Consider the following 22,384-nt stretch of genomic DNA (forward strand, 5'->3'; position numbering starts at 1 on the left):
CAAATAAATATATATATAATTTTTTTTGCATGGAAAAACCAGCATATTAATGAGGCCTACATCTATTAAATGCATTAAAGTTGTATTGGTGCCCTGAGTGTATATTTACATTGACCTTGGGATTGTATCTTTGTGAAATGCAATACTTTGACGTACTAGATTTGCTCATACCATGAAAGAAAAGAACGTAAGCATGGGTCTGAGCCTTGTACACATTTACAATAGGCTAAAATAGTTTTAGCTTCTACAGGGGTTAAAAAATTACTTTATTGCACTTTTGTGGTGCTGCTTTCTTGATCCTCACCTAGTACTAAAGTTTATATTTTTTTTCAGACATTATAGCATTAAAATAGGTTCTTGTGACTTTAATGGTTTTCCCACTTTACCATAGGATGATCATTAAGGCTCAAATAAAAACTAGACAAATGTCTTAAATATGTGAAATATCTAGTTTTACAACAATGTATAGGTAAGACAAAACCACAAAACGTAAGAGAACCAAATATGAGGGCTCTCTGCAAATATCATTATGTAGAGAGTTCAGCTCCTCATCTTATGGCCTGTGAATTCTTTAGGATGCAAGCAACCTCACTGCTTATCTTGTGGGGTTTTTTTTGTGTTATTAGTTTATAGTAATTCAATTTTTTTTTTTTTTTTTTAGATATCCTGAATGGAATCCAGATGCTGGTCGTGGAATGTAAGTTCCTGTAATGCACTTTAAATAATAAAGTGCTTTCATTTGAAACTTTGTGCGTGGATATTATCAGACTGTTTATTAATATGCTTTGATCTTATGTGCTGTGGCACCCATTTTTAGAATTGCATTTTTGAGGGCCATTACAATTGAGGGCGAGTAGAAAAGGACTTCTGTTGAATATGCCATAGATCGCAAATATCACAACTTGCAATGCCACCTTTGCTCCTGATATTGTTGAGAATGAAAACAGGCATGTAAATACCCACAGTTTGCATGCATATTTATTCCATACGCATCTCTCAAAATCCACTTGAGTTCAACTGATTTTGTTCCAAAAATCCTATGCACTTTGATGAGTTACTGGTAAATGAGTGTCAAGTTGTGTTGGATGCTTCTTTGCCTAACATTAAAATTAAATGTAAAAAAAATTGGATGTATCTTATTAAAGAATTCCCAAATCTAGTATAAGAAACGTGTTCTTATTTTCTAAAATTCTTTATTTTAATATGTTAAGAACATGGGACTGGTGGACATTCGTGTTTCTAAATTGTCTAAAGCCTCTTAGGTATTTGAATGATACTTTGTTTACTCTCTATATTTAGATATGTTGAGAACTGTTGTATGTTTCTACAGGGCTGATCCATTTATGCTTCAAAAATCCACTAATCCTGCACCAGGAATATTGGGACCACCACCACCACCTCCTCCTCCATTACACATGGGAGGTGGTCCAGAAGGAGGACGTGGAGGCCACAGAGGTCACCTAGGTCAGTAAAAGGAACCTAGAGATATTGTGTGTAATAAAGAGCCAATGCTTTTTATTGATATTACTACATATGATGCATTAATAAACTGAGCAAATGTTAACTCATTTCTGTGCCAAGGCAGTACTAATTTTTTTTGCATCCTACAGGCTAGGCCAATTTTGAGCATTGTGCCATCTCTTAGTTTAACCCCTTAAGGACCAAACTTCTGGAATAAAAGGGAATCATGACATGTCACACACGTCATGTGTCCTTAAGGGGTTAAGCCCTATTAAATGGAGATTATTTATGTACATGGATGTAGTGCCTGGAGTCTTCTATCACTAGCTGCTCAGGCTAATGCTTCTTGGGGACTTTTGCTTCAAGTAATTAAAGGTTTAATGCTGAAAGGAGGGATGGCACCAGGGGAGTCCAGACACTTTTTTTCCCCCTCTCTATGTACTGGTCACATATATGCGTCATTGTGTCAAAGTAGATATTTTTCTTAATTTTGTGTTTCTGGCACTGTGAACTCATTAACAGTAAAGGAGCAAAAATGAACTTGCCAAAGAAGGTGTTTTTTTTTTGTTTTTTTTTTCTCTTAAAGCGGCACTGTCGTGCCGAACTTACCTTTCCCCAATCGCTTCCTCTTCTCTCCCTCTCTCAGGATCTGTTCTTTGTTTCTTCCTGTCTGCTCTAGTTTTCTTTAAAACATAAGACAAAGTAGGGACAATTTTGTCTTATGTATTTTTCCTACGCTTGACTTGCTCTGAGCCACTTACTGTGGGTCAAAGAAATTGTCCCACAATACTCACCCTTTCCTCTGTGATCTCGGGGTGCATCCTTTCTCTATTCCCAAAGGTCCGGTCATTTAGACAAGACGCCGGCGAAACTACCGAATTTCGTCCTAACAGAATGAGAACAGTTTGTCCATTCGTGTTAGGATGCAATTCGGGACTTTTTGTTCGAATCAGAATTTCATTTGCATCTTGCAGCTGCTTAGTAGATAGCTCCCTAATTCCTACGATATTAGGCAGCTATCTACCAAAAGGCTGAATGACCAAGATTGTTCTTTCAGCCAAATTGACTAATACTAAGTAAAGATTACTTAGTCTTCGTAATTAAGGGAGATTAAAATTAATGAACGGGGGTTAGGACATAGTGTCCCCCCCACTATGCGTGAGTGGGGGCTATTGAACTGAACGGAGAACATAGCATCCCCACCTATTGCCGGCCCCACCTAGTATCAAAAGGGGGTGGACATATTGTCTTCCTCCCCCTCCGGCCCCCACCCATGAGCGGTGGGTGGGGGCCAAAAGTAACAAGGGGGGGCAGATATTGTCTCCAACACCCATGAGTGGCAGGTGGGACGGACCTATTGTTCCAGGGCTTAAGGATCAAAAGGGAGGTGGACCTATTGTCTCTTCCCCCCGGCCCCCACCCATGAGCGCGGGTCGGGGCCAAAAGTAACAGGGGGGGGACCTATTGTCCCAAACCCCACCCATTGGCAAACGCACAATTGACTAAAGGTCCCTAAGCCCCTTGTCATCCTCCTCCCCAATAAAAGTAAACCCTTCCTACCCCCTCACCCTAAAAATAGTGAGTGACACACACAAAAAACTAAATAAAAATAAATTATAATTACCATTAGATGTCTTCTTTTTTGTTAAACCTTCTTTTTTCATCCCCAAAAAAGGCCAAATAAAAAGAGATGCTGTATATACTCGTCTATAAGTCGAGTGCAGTTTTTTTTTTATCAACAATTGTGACATATGCTGACTCGTGGATAAGTCGAGGGTACTGCATTTGAAAAGAATCCGCGTGGTCCCCCTTGTTAACACCTCGTAATAACCGACCACCCCTGGCTGTTAACCACAAACAAGCATTCCCTGGGTGGCTGCCGTTCGGATATACGAATGCACGTGTTCAAAAATCTTATCTCCTGAACACAGGCAGTATTGTCGTTGACAGCATGTATCTCTGAGTCTGCTACGCAAGCCCTTGAACCCTGCTCAAACTTGTACCTCAGCCCATTCGGCTTCCCGACCAGCTGGGAGAACGCTGTTCTGGAGTCGAAATTCACTAGCACTGACCCATGGATAAGTCCACTGTTTTAAAAATGAAGTTTCCGACTAACATTTCTAATCTTACCGACGCCCCAAAAAATCAATCCATCTTCACCCAGCGAGGGCACCGCGCAGACTGAGGTCCGCAGGACGGGGAAAGGCTTATACTTGATAGGTGCATTTGAGCCTTGCAAGTTACCAATCAGGCAAGGCTCACATTTACCTTAGAGAACGCTGTTATTGGTTGGCCTAAACCAACCAATCAGAGCGCTCTGAGTCAAAGACCAGGCACTTGGGGACCCTGTTGGTGGGGGGGGGGATATTTTTAACATTTAGCCTCCCCTGCCCCTCCCCCATTTGTTACTTAGGGCTCCCACCTGCCACTCATGGTGGGGCAGGACACGATTTCCTTCCCTGTTAATTATTTTAGAAGATGCCCCACCATGGGGGACTTGTGCTAGGTCCCCCTTTATTTGATTTGGGGGGAGGGGGGCTTTTTTTTTTTGCTGCTTCACTGTTTAGTAGACATGCCCCTACTCACGGCATAGTGAATAAGGGCATTCGGGAGATTTTAATTTCCCTTGTACTGATGAGTCACATTGACCCTCATAGAATAACAAGGGGCATGAGGGGAGTTAGGAAGTGCTTCTATTTTCACATACAGTATAACAAGGAGGGAGCCGTGAGCCGGTAGCACCTGTCTTGTAATAAACTATTCGAACGAATGAGGAGGTCTTCGTTCATTCGTTTGAGATTTATTTTTAAATATTCGTCTTTTTAAATAATGAATGAATAGACGAAATTCCCGTCCGAATGCCCGAGTGTTTAACTGGGCATGCGTGGGAATTTCATAACGCTATTTAGTGTAGGCATATGACTGGTCCCACAGGGCCTTCATCTGCCCACACAAAGATGGCGGCACCTAGGTCTGGGCACAAAATAAAGTTCAACAAAATGCTTTAATTGTGATATCTTGAATTCCTGTTGCACACTCTGTATTTCTCTTAAACATGTGCACAGCCTAATGTGATACTGTAGAAAAAAGGAACAAAACAACATCATTTCTGATTTGCTTTTGCAGAGAACGTCAGTACCCCTTATGCATGGGTTTGCTAGCCATTTTTGAACTTACAGGACAAAGCTTTGAAGGAGGCCAACTAGGTTTCCAAATATAACCCCTCTCTTCCCCCTCTTCCCCCTCCCCCCCCCCCCCACCCCCCCATTTTTTGGGGTGTGTGCAGGAGGGTGGCTTCCGTGGGGTTCCGTGGAATTGGTTGACCAAAGCAGATGGGAGTCTGAGGTTTCAGGCTTTCCTCCCCACTTTTGTGTGTGTGCCTGTTCTTGCCTCCCCACACGGCTCTCAACAAACTGTTAGGAAGTGACTAACTCTCTGGAACAGCCCAGGCTGGTGTGCTATTATGTTGCTGCAGAGGGCGAATGGGCCCCTAATGTAAAAGTCCACCCACGGGTCAAATTTGGGGCCTCCGCGGGCATTTTGTTTGACAGCTCTGCTTTATACAGTACTAGAATCTAATTTTAAAATAGCGGTGGGCCACTAATTATTAAATCACTTGTTATACTTAGTCATTAGAGTTCTAACTCATAGCATGAAAATTAACAAGACCGTTAAAACTGTTTACTTACATTAACATGCTTTGGCAAACCTAGATAATTATTTCCCAAACTGGAAAAAAAAAAAAACAACGCCAAGTGACACTTATTTTTGTTGTAACATGCAGGAAATGAAGATATGTCCAGAGAAAGACACATGCAGAAAGGCCGACAGGTTTGTATATATGCATATAAATAACTGCTGAAAAGTAAATCTGAGAAATTGTGTTATAAGGATTAATATGGCAGTCTTGTAATGTAATTTGTTATCAACTTCTTTTGACTTGTTCGTTTCAATCTTTTTCTTCATACAATTAACTTGCTTAACTACTCGATCCTAGAAAGTCATAAGAGTAGTGTGTATAATGTAAATCCTTGTGGAGATGTTTTAATCTAGTACAAGAGTATTTTTGCCCTTTCTCTCTGCATTGGAACAGTATGGAGCCATGGTGCATGTTCAATTAATCAGATGGGATTTTTGCACCTATGTGCCTGCAGTGCTTGAAGGAAAACTCCAAGTGCCATACTTGTGTTCCTTGCCTAGGATATGGTGCTATCCTTTGCTTCATCCTTTGTTTTTGCTGCTGCATACTGCTAAATGTGCTGGATGCATGTACCCATTAAATGTCTTGGTTTATTTATGAAAGTGACAGTGTAGGCGCTATAATAATATCTCATTGGATTTGTTATAGTTCCCTTTGTCTCTTGGCCCTGTCCCTCCATTCAGTGTTTAACCTTTTTTCATGCAGTTTAACACGAAGATTCCCTGGCAACTCACACCCTTCAGACTATGGCTAAGGCAGAGATTAAAATTTTTGTTCTATCCATACCATTTCATATCAGCAGTGGGTGCTGTGATAGGTTGAAAACAGCAGGCTGACACTTTTACCGCAGCCAGTCCAATGCTGCTCAGTCTAATGCAGCATTTCCCAATTGGGCTTCCGCCCAAATTTTTAAAAATAAAATGGCTGTGGGCAGCGAGGAAGCAGTGGGTATTGATCTCCCTGCTCAGCTCCCTCGCGCGAGGGAGCTGAGCAGGGAGATCACTGTTTTCCCCTCCCCCCCTTGCCGGTCAGCAGCCACACTGGACCCCAGGGACCGCACGCTACGCCCAGCAGTCACACTGGACCGCACGCTCAACCCAGCAGTCACACTGGACCCCAGGCTCGGGCCAGCAGCCCCACTGGACCAATGGGACATAGATTCCATACCAGCACTCCCAAAGGTTAGGGGGGTTGAGTGGAATAAAATTTTAAAAAAATAAATTGTGTCTGTTAGGGAGTTTGTATGTGTGTCTGTCAAAGAGTGTATATATCTCTGTGTGTGTGTGTGTGTGTGTGTGTCATAGACGTTTATACACTATGTCAAAGAGTTCCACAGGAAAAATTAATTGGGAACCCCTGGCCTAATGCTTCCTCATTAACTCAAGCGGCATGGGGAGGATGAGCTACTGGGAACGCTAATTAATTTAGTTTTAAAATATTGAAAGCAGTTTAATGCTCAATGGAAGGACAGTGCCAGAAGACACCAGACTAGAATGGTGTCACTTTAAACACTGAATCGTAGCAACTCAAAATGTGGGAACATTTTGGCAAAAGTAACTGATCTGGAAACATTTCTAACTAATAAAATTACAGCTTAGCTATTTTCACATAGATAAGGCTTGAAACATGTAACTTCACATCCAGTACATTGTTTTTCTGCCAAATTGTGTTTGCTTAAAGTCAATTAGTGGCCTTCAGTAATTTTTCAATTTATTTATTTAGGAGCTTAGCAGAGTTGTTCACATTCTGGACTTCCAGAGGGGAAAGAGTTTAAGGTACCAGCTTCTAAAGCTTGCAGAGCCATTTGGAACAATCACAAACCACCTAATTTTGAATAAAATCAATGAGGTATGTATTTCTAAGTTGAGTGTTTTTTTTTTTTTTTTGTTTTTTTTTTTTTTGGTGGTGGTGTGGGGGGGTGGATGTTATTTATGTGTCTTTTCTAATTTTCTGTGCTAGTGGTGGTATTACTTCCAATGTTCTAAATATATCTATTTCTTAAGCCTTCTATAGACCTATTGCTACATTTAGGTATTTCAGAGGGATTCTTAAACATGATTTGTTTTTCTTACATCATTGTCATTTAACTAATGGGTATGTGAGCGCTCCAAAAAATGTGTCAACACCGTATTCAATCTATGCTCCAGCAGTGAATAAAGACGCAACTTTTGTCAAATATGTAACGTATCAAGATAACAATAAGGTCTATATGAAAACAATCAGATATAAAAGCGTATAGAGCCAAATCTTAACCTCTCACACACTATAGTAACAGTGTACCCGTTGGCAGGCAGATTGGCGTTCTCCCCCAGCCTCACGCTCAGGTTGGCGGACAGGGTAAGTTGCTCTGGCTCACTCCCAGAGTTTTTTCAGACTTGGGGACCAGTACCAGTGCAGCTTTCTTATTCGACCATAAGAAGTTTGGTGGGTTTCAGAGCTCCCTGCCCCCTGGGTAATATCTTCCTTCAGTACCATTTGTAGGATTACTTTATCGATGACCACAGAATTTCAAGCTTTGACATTTGGGCTTTAGACCTTAAACCAGTGCAGGGGCCCCTCACTGTGTTTTAGATCTACTTCTGGTCTCTCCGATAGATCTCTTTGCAACTTTGCGTTATTCTTTTATGGATTTTATATTTTATTTATAGGATTTAGGGTTGTCAAGTTGAAACATACCCCTGACATATCGATATTTTAATTGTAATTTTTCATTTAATAAATAGCGATTTTATATCTTTGGATATATGATACACTGTTACTATAGTGTGTGTGTGTTTATTAAAATTTGTCTCTATACGCTTTTATATGATTGTTTTCATATGGACCTTATTGTTATCTTGATGTTACATTTTTGACAAAATATGCTTCTTTATTCACTGCTGGAGCATAGATTGAATACGGTGTTGACACAATTTTGGAGCGCTCACATATTAGTTACTTTCTATATATCTATATGCTTGTTTGCTAGTCGCTCATATGTATATGTGATGCAGCCAGTTTATTTATTTGTATCAGTTATAATTATTTTCATATATTCAGTTCCTCTCATCACTGGTTACATATAACTAATGGGTCACTACTTCAGTAACCTAAATCTAATATTCTAATTTTGTGGTCATATTAGCCCCTTTTCTTTTGGATTATAAATAACCCAGCACCTCCAGTGTATTTTTTTTTTTTTTTGACCATCTTTATTTTGCGATATCATGATTGTAATACACACAAATATTGGCATTGCAGTTTAACATCTTATAAGCTTAGGTGCATAAGACTTTCTAAATGTGCGTGGACATAATAGTAGTACAGACAATTATTGACATTGCGGCAGTAACAAAATAGTGATCTATGTTGACTACATGTTACCTGGAAAACGTAGAACATTCTGCATGTTAAGGTGCTTGAGACTTTCAAATGTGTTACTGAAATAGTGATATAATGTTGACAACTTGTTAACTGAAAATATTCTGCAAATATAGTGTCACTGGGGTCTACCAGTATATTTTTTTTAACATAGCCCTGGTCAATGTAAAATCTGGAAAGTGCTGATAAAATGTTACATTGCTATAATCACAAACATAGCTCAATTGTAAAGTGTCCCCACCCTGCTCACTTCATGGCAATTTTTTTTTTTTTTTAATCTCTCCTCATAACTCTTCTTCTCTCCTTCCTGAAGGCATTTATTGAAATGTCAACTTCAGATGATGCTTTGGCTGTAGTGGATTACTACAGGAATAATCCAGCTATTGTTCTTGGACAGCCAGTAAGAGTTCACATGTCTCAGAAATACAAGAGAATAAAGGTATGCTAATATTTTTCGTAAAGCTGCTTTCCAGTGTGTTTTAAATTGTTTATTACAAAGATTGATGAGTGTATTTTCTTATAAGTGCGTTCATATCATCATTTATATGGTAGATAATTATTTCAAAGACCACTTCCAAAGTAAAATATTTGCATGAAATGTCTGTTGGGAAAATACTTGAGTGCTTTTTTTTTGTTTTTTTTGTTTTTTTTTTATTAGGCATACTGAGCACTACAAAGTTGGAAATTTGTTATAAATGTTTTGTCTTTTCTTTCAATGGTTTAAGAAACCTGAGGTGAAGACTGAAGAAAAAAGTGAGCCAAAACCAGATGTTGGCAAAGTGATACATCTGAGTAACTTACCCCATTCTGGTTATTCTGATGGAGCGGTTGTCAAGCTTGCTGAAGGTTATGGAAAAGTGAGAACTTACATATTAATGAGGATGAAGAACCAGGCAAGTTTAAATGCACATAGCTTCCCCTCATGTTTAACAAATGAGCACTGTTTTTAAAATGCATAGCTTTACCATTGTCAAGTCCTCGCAGTTTAATCTTGAAGAGGACAGAATTGTTGGTTTCTTTTGAGCTAAGATTATCTCATGTTTAGCTGCCACTGAAGAATCAAACTTGCTGGTCACAATGCACGTTGTGAAATGCTTGTTTACGTGGTTATCCATACAAATATGCATTTAAATTATATATTCTTTTTTTAAAGGCTTTTATTGAAATGGAGAAAATGGAAGACGCACTAGCAATGGTTGAACATTGTGAAAAGAAACCTCTTTGGTTTCAGGGAAAGTGTTTAAAAGTAGACCTTTCAGAGAAGTACAAGAAGCTTGTTCTACGAGTAAGTTAAAAAAAAAAAAAAATGTAAAGCCTTAATTTATGTATCTATAAGTTTTAATGTAATGTTGGTTTTATGACCTTTTTTGTTGAGAAAGTGCTTTTCAACATTTTGGTCCAACTTTGTGTGTACTTTTTAATAAAAAAAAAAAAAATAGAATAAAAAAACGTATGTGTAACTTCCCACCCCCATTTCCATATTTTTTTTACAAAATTTTATAGGCAGTGTATATTGTAAATCAATAACTTATTACACCACTACCAAATTATTTCTTTAGCAAGCAAATGAAATGCATGCAATTGTAAAATGTTTTGTGCAAGTGACAATTCAAAGGTGAAGTATGTATATATCTTTCTATTGTTTCTCACTAATATTTAGATGAGATTTTTAAACTTTAATAAAAAAAAAAAGTGTCACACTGCAATGGTCATGGTGCAAGAGGTGCCTATGACCCCCCCACACCCTAATGGTTTGACTTTTTATCTAGGGTTTGCAGGGTGCTGCTCACTGTCTCTGTAGGCGGAAGCTGTCTGCCTAAACTAAGCCTCGGGGTGCACAAACCGGTTAAGAAGTCAAACCATTGGCAAGTAATTTGACTACTTAAATTGGGGGAAACCCACGGCATGCCTGGCAATATAACGATCACACACAGCTCCTTTAAGTCTTTATGTATATTAAATTTTTAATAAGGTATTGGGTCACCTGCCTACTCTAAATACTGGTTAATTTTGCAAGGTCCACATTCAAATGCATTTTTAGTATGTTTTAAGGGATTGCATACTGAGATTTTAATAGAGTACAATTTTATTGTTGTAGATTCCAAACAAGGCGATTGATCAGCTTCAAAAAGACAAAACCAGGTAACTTTATACTATTTGTTTCATTAACAAAATCTGTTTTTCTGTATTATTGATTTTACAAGTAAAATGTGAAAATCCTTGTCTTTCAATTTTACTTTAAAGGATGCTAAAATAGGTTCCATGATACACCTACTTTTGGGGGGAGGGGGGGGGGGCGCCTTACAGTCTTTTCAATTTAATATATATATATTACAAAATACAATGCGCACAAACCATTTCAACATTAAACGATTACTTGCACAGGGTTTGCATTCGCAAGGCATTCAATGACTGTGCCTAAAGCTGAGCTGCTGAATTTGGTGGTCCATAATATCGTGCCACTTAACCCCTTAACGACGAGTGACGGACGAGGTCCGTCACTCAGGGGAATGCGTTGATGACGAGTGACGGACCTCGTCCGTCACGTGTTAAAATTAACGCCGCGATCGTGCAGTGCCGGCGATCGCGGGGTTAATGCTGTTGCTGGGTCCCTCCGAGTCAGGGGCAGACCAGCAGCAGCAAATCCGGATATCCCAGCCCATGTGACAGCCAGTCACAGCGGTCACAATGCTGCTGGGATATCTGATCCGCCTCCCTCCACCTCGTGTGGGTTTGTGAAGTGGAGAGAGACGGATCGGTGCTACATTGTGTCCCTGATTTATTGCAGAGTTATACTTAAGTATAAAATTCACTTTTCTGGAGTTAAAAAAAAAATTAACCCTTTCCCTGCTGCTTGATCACTGCTAGCAGTGATCAATATACAGGTCACAGTACTCTACTGTGATCTATTTTTTTTTTTTACTTTCAATGGTTAATTTTTAGGTTTTTTTGTAACCCTAAGGGGTTAAATTTTATTATTTGATTTTATTAATTTGTGATTTAGTTATTTTGGTGGGTGGAATTTAGTGGGAATTAGGGTATAAAAAAAATAATTTTTTTTTTTTTTTTGTTAGAGTTTTGTTAGCTGTGTTAGCTGTATTAACAATGTTTAGAAAGTATAGCGCGGAGGAGGCTTATGCCCTGTTAGCGGCCGACTCAGAGGCGACTGACACTGCCTCAGAGAGTGAAGCAGGGAGTGACGCAGGGGATGCAGGGGACGCAGGGGACATGGACTATGTGCCAGATACTGCAGGACCATCAGGAGAAATCGACGATTCCCCTAATGCTGACCATGGCGCAGATGACTGGGTACCCCCTAATAATTTTTCCCCAGACATCCCAGTGTTTACAGGCAATCCTGGCATACAGGCGGACCTGTCTGCCTATAGTGCGCTGGATGTTATGCAGCTGTTCTTGGGGGATGAGATTTTTGGGGAGATAGAGATTAGTCTGGGTGACTATGTGGAGCAGTATGTGGCACGCAATCCAGGCTCTCTTATCTCTAGGAAAGAGAGATGGTACCCAACCAGTGTGCCAGAATTTAAACAATTCTGGGCACTGACCATGTTAATGGGGCTAATTAAAAAGCCCACAATTAGGATGTATTGGGCTAAACATCCTATTTGCAATACTCCTATTTTTGCCGAGACAATGACAAGGGAAAGATATGAAGACATACTAAGATTTATGCACTTTAGTGATAACAACAAGTGCCCCCCAAAAGGTGATCCGCAGTATGATCTTCTTTACAAACTACGCCCTTTAATTGCCCACTTTAACAGTAAATTTGCCGCTATATATACCCCCAATAAAAACATTTCCATTGACGAGTCCCTAATGAAGTTTAAGGGAAGACTGGGGTTTAGACAATATATCCCACCCAAAAGATCCCGATATGGGATCAAATTTTATAAACTATGTGAAAGTGGCAGTGGCTACGTATACACCTTCCGTGTATACGAAGGAAGGGATAGCCACCTTGATCCCCCAGGTTGCCCAGATACAGTAGGGACATGTGGAAAAATTGTCTGGGACTTAATAATGCCACTACTTAATAAAGGTTATCATCTATACATCGATAACTTTTATAATAGCATCCCACTGTTACAAATGTTGTATTGCTTCGAGACCGTGGCCTGTGGCACTATTCGAAGAGTCGCACAGGTTTCCCAAAGGCTCTAGCGAACAAAAAAATGAAAAGGGGGGAAACAGCAGCTCTCTGCCAGAATGAACTGCTGGCACTCAAGTACAGGGATAAAAAGGATGTTTTCATCTTAACCACCATCCATGGTGAAAACACTCGGAGGGTCGCAGTTCGTGGCAGAGACGAATATAAACGGGTGCCAGTCTGCATACGGCAATATAATCAGCATATGGGGGGCGTTGACCTGTCCGATCAACTGATGCAGCCATATTTGATCATGAGAAAGACCAGGGCATGGTATAAAAAAGTGGGCATATACCTTTTGCAGATGGCAATCCACAATGCCTTTGTTATTTTTAAAAAGGCAAATGCTGGGCTGAAAAGCACTTTTCTTTCTTTCCAGTTTGAGCTAATTTCTAAGCTGCTAGAATGCCACACAAGGAGACCATCAGTGGAGCCTAGTAGAAGAATGGAGGCAGGTCACTTCTGCTTTAAGATTCCACCAACCCCTAAAAAACAAAACCCCCAGAAAAGGTGCAGGGTGTGTTACAAGAGGGGCGTAAGAGTTGAGACCAGCTATTACTGCCCTGATTGCCCCTCTCAGCCCGGCCTATGTATTGGCCATTGTTTTAAAAAATTTCACACCCAGGCCGAATAAGTAGACCAGTTTTGGGGTGTGATTTTTGGTTACCGAATCTTGGCTTTGTCTACCGTTTATCCTGTCTTCTCTGATCCTTGACCTCGGCTTGTCCTATCGTTGTTCCGTTTCTCTTTACTCCTTTGACCTCGGCTTGTACCTTGACAATTCTCTGCTTGTATAGCCCGGCCATTCTAAGGACCGGTATTACAAGTTTCTCTCTCTGTGTTCTCTCTCTTTGTGGTCTGTCTGTGTTTTGGTTTCGGAATCCATGACAGCTTTGCCCGGGACGCAGATAACTGTGTACTACCCCCGGATAAGTTTACCCCAACTATTCTGTATATGGGGGTATCATTGCACTAAGATGACATAGCTGAGCAACATATTAGGTGTTATACTGCCGTAGCACACATAAGGATAGCAAAATATACAGTAACATCTCCAAGTGTGTGTCAAAAAGGCAGAAAAAATGCTAATTGCAACTAGACTTGGTACAAACTAACAAAAAAATGATCCTACACTAAGGTTTAGAATATACCTTTTGAAATACCCTGGGGTGTCTACTTTAAGAAATGGTAGGCCTTTGTGGGGTAGTTTGAATTTAATACCTGCTAAGATGCTTGGAAATTGCACATAGGCCCAGCGTCAAAATTCAAAGTTCGGTAAAAACTGATATGGCTTGGTCTCCTATATGGCACTGTAGCTTCACAAAATAGTCCCAAAGACATACAATAGGGGTGTCATTTTACTCAGAAGACTTAGCTGAACATAATTTGGGGGGTTTGAACTTAGTGGCACATGTGAAATATACAAAATGCCCAGCACAAATGCAATCCATATGTAAAAAATGCACAAAATTATTTTTTACCACATACTTTGGCATGTATTGGTAAAAAAATGGGGGCATGTTAAGGCACAATATGCACCTTATGAGATACCCTGGAGTGTCTACTTTTACAAATGGTAGGCCTTTGGGTTTTTTTTTCGAACAGACAGACTGTTATAATACCCCAAATGGAAGCATAGGCTCATTAAATCCGTCTCTCAAAATTCTACTGTGAATACTGAAAAGGACAGGTCTCCTATATGGCACTGTAGCTTCACGAAATAGTGCCAAAGACATACAATGGGGGTACCGTTGTACTCAGCAGAAGTAACTGAACACATAATAAAACTTTGTACAGGAATAGCACACACCAACTTTACAAAATACACATGAGAAGTTCTTTGTTATAAGTTTGTGTGCGAAAACCCCCAAAAAACACAATTTTACTCCAATATTTAGCAGAGGTTGGCGGTAAAATGGCTACGTAGAAAGTGTCAAAACAACCTTAGGTAAATAGCCTGTGGTGTCTACTTTATATAAATATATACTTTTGTGTGGCAATTTTGTTTTCTTTTATGGCTATTAGGCTGACAAGACAAACATACCAAATTCTAAAATCGCTCCACATTAAAAGTTTATTTTATTCCTTGTGCTTTGTGACCTGTAACTACCAAAAAAAACTTAAAATCCTAGACACATTATATATTCTGTAATTCAGAACAACTAAATGAATTTATTTTTAATTACTTTCCTTAACCTGCACTAATTATGTACACATTATTATTGCAAAAACTGTAAAAAAAAAACACACATTCCTTTTTTTTGCATATTTCTGTATTTTTTTAATAATAAATAAGCATTTATATATATATATATATATATGAGTTACATCAAATTAAAGCCCTTTCTGTCCTTTAAAAAACGGTATATAATATGTGTCGGTGCAATGAATTAGTAAAAAGCAAATTGCAGTTGAACGCAAATAGCAAAAAATGCAAAAAATGCCGTTGTCATTAAGTGAAAGACAAGCTTCTGAAGCTCTGTCCTTAAGGAGTTAATGTTCATGTTGTGTGTTTTTTTTTTTTTTTTGTTGTTTTTTTTTGCGGCTACTCCTTCCTATGCAGTTTCCAAACTATGCATTTATGTTAACACTGATATCTTCATGTTTCTAATGTGGTTTGTTTCCGAGTCCATCATCTGAATGCAAGACATGGGAGATATATTGAATATTCTGAGAGGGTTGGTAGAAGAGTAAGGAGGACATGCTGAGTGGGAAATGTGTAGCATTGAGACACTAGGAGGAGGTTGAAAGGCACAGGGGCAATTAAGACGTTGAGGTTTAAAGTTGTCAATGCATGCCTGGCATACTTGGATCAAGTCATGCTCCCCAAATAAAATTTTAGCAGTACTAGCATTTTTACTACAAATTCTACTAAATACCCCAAACATGTATACTTTAATGTAGAATTAATATAAGTATGTTACATGCTTTAAATATAGCAGAGAAAATATCATTGTTTTCATGTATTTAAAGTAGAAATTGAAAGCTCTGTATCATTTACAATTTATAGAAAAAGAGCCCACTCTCCTGATCGTAAAGAAGGACCAAGTGAAAAGAAGGCAATTAAAACAGAAGGCAGTCAAAAAGGGCAAAGCACCAATGGAGCAAGCAAATCCACATCTACTCCATTAAAAGAAAAGGTGTCCTCTTCTGCTGATGATTCTGCAGCAATGGAAACAAAAACGGATGAACAAGCTGAAGAGAGTGAGATTTCTGTTACATGTGAGAATGACCTTTTAGTGGAAGAAGAATTAGAAGAAGAAGAAGAAGAAGCAGCAGCAGCTCTGCTAGAAACCAGTAGTTCTGTTGGAGATGAAACTGATCAACCTGACATAAGTGATGATTATTCAAAAGTAGCCACTAATGAATGTACGAAGGAAGATCTTCGTACATTCAAAGCAAAACAAGAGGGTAAAAAAAAGGTATGTGATGGTGCTTTACAAATATTTTCAAAACTTTTGTTTCCTCTGGATTTTTGCTGGCTCCCAGCCTTCCAGTTGCATCCACAGAGGCAGAAATATATATATATATATATATATATATATATATATATATATATATATATATATATATTTATATATATATATATATATATATATATATTCTCCTGCTTGAGAATGTGTAGATATGATTTGTATTATCTTGTTTAAGAGACACCATGTATAGCTAAATGTAATCATTGTGAAGTTATGGGATTAATACACTACTAATGTCACCAAGATTAATGCTTGAATTTCGTGTCCCTGCATATCCAGATTTTTGACAAGAGTAGAACTTTTTTTTTTTTGATCTACAAATTTGTCAGCCTCTTTAGTAGGCGTGGAAGCGGTTTCTCATAGGTTTTTAAAGTTCCCCCGGCACTGTGTTTGTATCAAGTGATGGCTGACCTCTCTGTCTGTTTTAACATGCCAATGCCTTGTTCTAGTGCTTAACTTTCCCAGTCTATAGCCTAAAGTAGTCTTGGTGCTTCAGCTTGGAAGCTGTTCATGCACTGTGACTAATGTAAGCATGCTGAGAAACAGCGCTGTTTACGTTGGTCAGTCAGACAAGCATTTACAGGCACTAGTGAAGGCAAAATGTTTGTCTTCATGTTCTGCATCAAGACAATGCTGAATGCAGCCAAGTCTCTTTTAGAGAAGCAGTGTTGTGTTTTTATGAGGAGATTCTCATTGGACTGGCAATAGCAGTACATGCACAAACAGGCTCCCAGATCTGCTCTATGGAGAATAATTTACTTGACTGAGTTTATCTGTTTGGATGTCCTAAGATAAAGGAGCAGTGGCTGCAGTGAGACCAGGACTTTGCTGAATGAAAGACAAGTGTAACCTTGCTTTAAATATTTTACATTCTACAGGGGTAACCTAAATGCAAAAGGCACCAGAACACTCTGTTACAATTACATATATAACATAATTACATATTTATAATTTTTGTGTTCCTTTTAAGGGTTTAGAGCTACTAACCTAGTCTAAAAGTATACATCTGGTTGGAAGTATATTCTCTGGTTGAATCCCACTCCTGATGGTTATGCTGTGCAACAACTGTTGCAATAAGCTGCTGATTTCAAACCACAATATGGAATCTCACAGGCATTGATTGTTCAATGCCACACTTGCCAGAGCTCAACTGCTAGACAATGGCTAGTGTGTTAGGAGAGATTTTGAGCCCTGTTTATTCACTAAACACGGAATTGTAGTGAATTTAACATCAAATCACAAACTTCAACCTAAAATTGTTGTTTTTGACTATTTTGTCATTTGCATTTCAGTCCACTACTGTTTGGGACTGAACCACATTATTTATCATTTTCTAAAACGTGTTTTTTAATGGCTGAACTGTTAGCCCAAATGTTTGTTTCTGAAATAAAATTGGTTAGTAAAATCTGTCTGTGATGTGTGCAATGTTTTCTATTTAAATACATAAGCTAACTTAAAATTGTACTACTTTTCCCCCAGGGTTCACATGATTATCCTGGCAATATGGAAGATTTTGTTACTCTGGATGAAATTGGTGAAGAAGAAGACTCAGAAGGCCAAAAGTTAAAAGCTAGCATTGCAGAAACCTCCTTTGAAGATTCGGCAACTAAAACGGATGACAGTATGGTAGAAATGGTTATGGCCAGCACAAGTGTTGAAGAACCGGAGCATGAAAATGAAGGTGCAACTGATGAAAAGGAAGTACAAAATGCAGAAATAACCAAAACATCTGAAACCGTAGAATCAGAAAATGCTGCTCATGCTGATCCTGTAGAAAAGACTGCAGATGTACCGAAGTGTGTTATTGGACCTTTCCAGCCGAATAATCCTCTTGGTATGTATGGGTTTAATTTATCTATAGCAGTATAAATTGTACCTCTTTTCCAAACCAAGATCACTCTGCTTAGCCCAGTTTATAAACCTTCCAAGAATGTCGGCATTCATTGCCAACATTTTGCCAAGTAGCACTAATACAGATTTTGCTTAGAAGTGCTCTGAATTTGCAGTAAATACTACAATGCAGATTTTACCGCTTTACATGGTCTCAAAGTTATCAGTTTGTCTACCGTCTGTAAATAATTTTAAATGCCTTAACTCGATGTGCAAAGGCAAAATGGTCACAAAGTGAATTGTGAAATATATATTACAATTGCATAGTTACTGAAAATATAGCCAAAGAGAAACCTTTAATGGAGCAAGAAATATTGCTTTCCGTTTTACGTCATCTTTTTGTACTCTTGTTTTGTTTATACACAGTGGCTCTATAGATTTAAATTTTTTTTAATTTTATTTTTTGGTTTGTTTTTCTCAAATGTACATGAATTGCAGAACAAAGTACATGTGACAGCTTTCTGCCTTCCATTCATCACTAACTTGTACCAGGGTGGACTTTTGTAGTACAAGTCTTTACCTCTTATTAGTCAACATTCTATCTCCTCAAGCCAGTTGCCTTTTTTCCTATTCTTTTCACACTATGAGATTTGGACAGCTGATTCACAATTTAGTTCAACGTTTCCAGTGTGTGGGGGGACAAAAATATGCAACTCCCTAAACCAGCAGATCTATTTCCGTTATTTTTAGAATTGCGTCATATCAGGATTTAAGTATTTATTTTTAAATGATAACTTGGGGAATCTTCCCGTTTTGTGCCTCTAAAATAATTTGGTTCTCATTGCCATTCATTTTTGCTAACTTTTAACATTTTATGTGCAATATTTTCATTTTTGTTCCTTATTTCTTTAGGTGTAGATTATGTTGTTCCTAAGACTGGATACTACTGCAAACTATGCTCATTATTTTATACTAATGAAGAGGTGGCTAAAGTGACACATTGCAGCAGTTTGTCTCATTATCAAAAACTAAAGGTGAGCCATAACACTTATATTTGAATTATTTGTTAATCCGTTCATTATGCTGGTGTTATATGTTTAGAAAAAAAGTTTGACCCTCCGTTTTGTCACCCCCACCCTCTCAACCTAATAAGTATTTCATAAAGATCAAATCTTTATGAAAGTCACATTGTGCATTGCGTTGGAATTTCACTGATATTCCAACACAGTCAATAGATATGACAAAGTAGGGACTACTTCGTCTCATGCATTTTTTCCTACAAAAGGCAGAGCTACCACTGTCTAGTTATGTAATTTCACCCAGCTGTCACTAGTTAACGTTGTGAGGAAATGTCTATATCCCTATGGCGTCTTCCATAGACATCAGTTTTATACTATCGCAGACTCCTGCCAGATGAAGTGCCAGGAGCTGAATTGGATCCACTGGATGTTTTTGGCGGCAGCTGTGAGGAATGGCTTTAGAGAAGGAAAACTTACTTTCCTGTGACATACCCTGTTTATGGTCATTTGTTATAAAACTGCTGGAATGCAGTTTTAAAAAAAATATATACTAACAAAACAACAAATAATATTGGTTTACTAAAACCAACTTTTACACAGTACATGGCATTGCAATCGTCTGTCCTTACTACCTGGCAACTTTCGCACTGCAGTATGTAGAAGTACATACTTCAAAGTAATCTATTTTGTCACTGGGTCAGGGCTGGAGAAGATTAAAGAATAAATACGATATAGTAATGGACATTCAAAGGATGCTTGCACTATATTTTATATTTAACCAAAATTAGTATAAGCGCATGAGTTATAAAGAATATGCAGTACAGCTGCACTGCCCCAAAGTGACACTATGTGACATACAAATAAATACCAAAAACTGAGCGCGCTAGCAACTGCAGTGAAATACAGTATTCTCAATATACAATCTGAAAAGAATAATAAAATATATAGTGCGGACGATCTAGAAAATACTCAAAAGAAAATACCCGAGCCATATCACCCCTGGCTCTGGGTTTGATTAGCTCCACTAGAGAGAACAGTGTGACATCGTCTGAAGAAGCCCAGGGAGGCGGGTAAAACGTGTCACGCATGACTTCATCGAGAGGCGGTCCCAAGCTGTCACGTGATCAGAACAGTGCCAAAACCAGAAAGTGTCTACAAGCTGCTGCCGTTTTACATCTGATTTCTGCTTGTCAAGTTGTGGGTTTATAAACCCCCACTACTTTAAGAGTTTTTAACATTTGTTATTAATAAATTGTACTTGGATACATTTCAATTTGTGATCCTTTGCCTCTTTATCCTCTTGTACTGCACAGAAGTTCCTGGTATTATACCTGATAGAAGGGAGACACCTGTCTTGATGCATGCTGTGGGATTATCCCTCTCTAGTGGAGCTAATAGCAGATAGTCTGCACTATATATATATATTTTTTTTCTTTTCAGATTGTATATTGAGAATATTTTATATTTAGAAATAAATACCACTTAAGTTGGTGCTTGTGCTATTCAAACCTCCTAATGGATTTTTTTTCTTTTTTTCCCCTCACACAGAAGGTCATGGCAAAGATGGCAAAGAATACAAAGAAAAAGGAGTAAAACAAAAAAAAACTTTTTCTTTTTTTTTTTTTAATTCAAAATTGGAATGTTGAGTTTTCATTTTCACAAAAAGTGTTCCTGTTTTAATACAGAAAAAAAGTATAAATAAATGTATGTTGGTTGTTTTTCTTTTTTCTCATGTCTTTTGAAATGATAGCGCGAGTACTACCATTGCCCTTTATTGTTGTAACAACTGCACAATAACACATGTATTCATCAATTCTACAAAGAGTATTGGGCCAAAATAAAAATAAATGTTAAATGATATTTCCATATTTTTTGTTTTAGGAGTGTATATATAAAAATAGTCAGTAGTTTGGACTTTCATGTAATCGCTTGCACTCTGGATAGCATGAGTATCCAATGAAGGTTATGGAATTACACTGCTTAGTAGTAAATGTGTAACGACGGGTGTGGCTTGGCTTCACTTCAGAGGATAAAATGTCATCCATGCACTGTACTAGCAATGTTTTATAACTAAAGATACAAACATTTGGGCCAGGAGCACCTGTGACTTACCAAGTGCAAGAAATTATTTTATTTAACTTTTTGTTTTTAGGAGTGCATTCCAGGATATCATACTTAAAGACTGGATCTTTAGTCATATGTTTCTAATCTCTACATATATTCTGTTAAAAGAAGAAACATTGTCATATGTCATGGGAATTTAGTGCCTATTTCAGTCAATATTTGGATTGTCATAAGTTGATGTTATACTGGTATTAAATTGCATCTTTAGTAGATATGTATATTTATCTAATGTACTTAGTCTTTGTTTCTCACACATTCAGATATGTGGACTGGAGCACAATTTTTATTTTTCTAGTCAAAAAAAAAATCTTTGCTTTAACTTTCTCTCATGTTGACTCTCCAAGAATGTTGATGTATGCATAGGCCATTTGCCACTTAGACAGAAACATTAAAGGGTTACACCAAGCACCATGACTCCTTCAGTGATGTGAAGTGATCATGGTGCCTAGAGTGTGTGCAGCGTTATGCAATGCTGCCTGTGCAGAGATTATTCCCTCTGCTGCAAAAAATTCCAAAATCTATTTCTTCTTAGACATAGTTGATTTAATAGGTTTTTTTGTTGTGCTTTACTTTAGTTATATATTGGTTTATTGTAAATCCCTATCTCAGAAAACTATATCAATATAAGTTATATTAATCTACATGTCCATAATTAGCTTAATCTGGAGTAAAGGTACACAAGTTACTTTGGATTTCAGTATTCATAAGGGAAGACAGTATTGTTTTCTACTCAACCTGTGTGTGATAAACTAGATGGTATTTATGAAGTTGATTCCAAACTGCTTATTTGGTACGCTTTCATATAAAGTAGGTGAAACATACTGAGGATTTGTCACTTAACTGGGATCTGTGTTGTGAAATTTTAATAAAAAAAGTACTCTTGAAAATACTTTCAATTTGCTTTATCTAATAACCTGTTTTAATTAATCACAGCTGTGCCGTGCTGACAGCATTTTGCTCCTCATGCTGTCATATTTGTGTAAAATAAAAAATCCCGTATGTGTTCCTTGGAGGATGGCATTTTAGTTGCACACCTATTTGTATTTATTTTTTGCTGTCTTTTGGGTTGTTTGGACAACTAAATAAATGTTGGTCAGTCTAAAGAACAATAAGTGAGTTGGCAGTGTGACTAGGGCTGCATAAACATTTAACTGACAAATGGCAGGTAATTGAGCAGTTAGACTGCAGGGTCATAATCTGTACATCAGAATCACTCCATTAACCCTTTCCTGACATCCTGTAAGAA

At 38.1% G+C, this 22,384-nt stretch overlaps 1 protein-coding gene across 2 annotated transcripts in view; it reads left to right on the plus strand.

Moving 5' to 3' along the window:
* The window catches only part of MATR3 (matrin 3), a 41,216-nt gene extending 19,189 nt beyond the window's left edge, over positions 1–22,027 (plus strand). For both annotated transcript variants that reach the window (XM_063447523.1, XM_063447524.1), the window contains 12 exons: positions 662–697; positions 1,331–1,464; positions 5,246–5,292; positions 6,884–7,009; positions 8,835–8,960; positions 9,247–9,414; positions 9,675–9,806; positions 10,620–10,663; positions 15,700–16,111; positions 17,645–17,999; positions 18,908–19,029; positions 20,563–22,027. In XM_063447523.1, the coding sequence (XP_063303593.1) occupies positions 662–697; positions 1,331–1,464; positions 5,246–5,292; positions 6,884–7,009; positions 8,835–8,960; positions 9,247–9,414; positions 9,675–9,806; positions 10,620–10,663; positions 15,700–16,111; positions 17,645–17,999; positions 18,908–19,029; positions 20,563–20,607 (1,747 nt within the window). In that variant the 3' untranslated portion in view covers positions 20,608–22,027. The remainder of the gene's footprint in view (positions 1–661; positions 698–1,330; positions 1,465–5,245; positions 5,293–6,883; positions 7,010–8,834; positions 8,961–9,246; positions 9,415–9,674; positions 9,807–10,619; positions 10,664–15,699; positions 16,112–17,644; positions 18,000–18,907; positions 19,030–20,562) is intronic.
* Positions 22,028–22,384: the final 357 nt, after the last annotated feature.

This window comes from Pelobates fuscus, chromosome 3 (genome assembly GCF_036172605.1).
Source record: "Pelobates fuscus isolate aPelFus1 chromosome 3, aPelFus1.pri, whole genome shotgun sequence".
In the NCBI taxonomy this organism is placed as follows: Eukaryota; Metazoa; Chordata; class Amphibia; order Anura; family Pelobatidae; genus Pelobates; species Pelobates fuscus.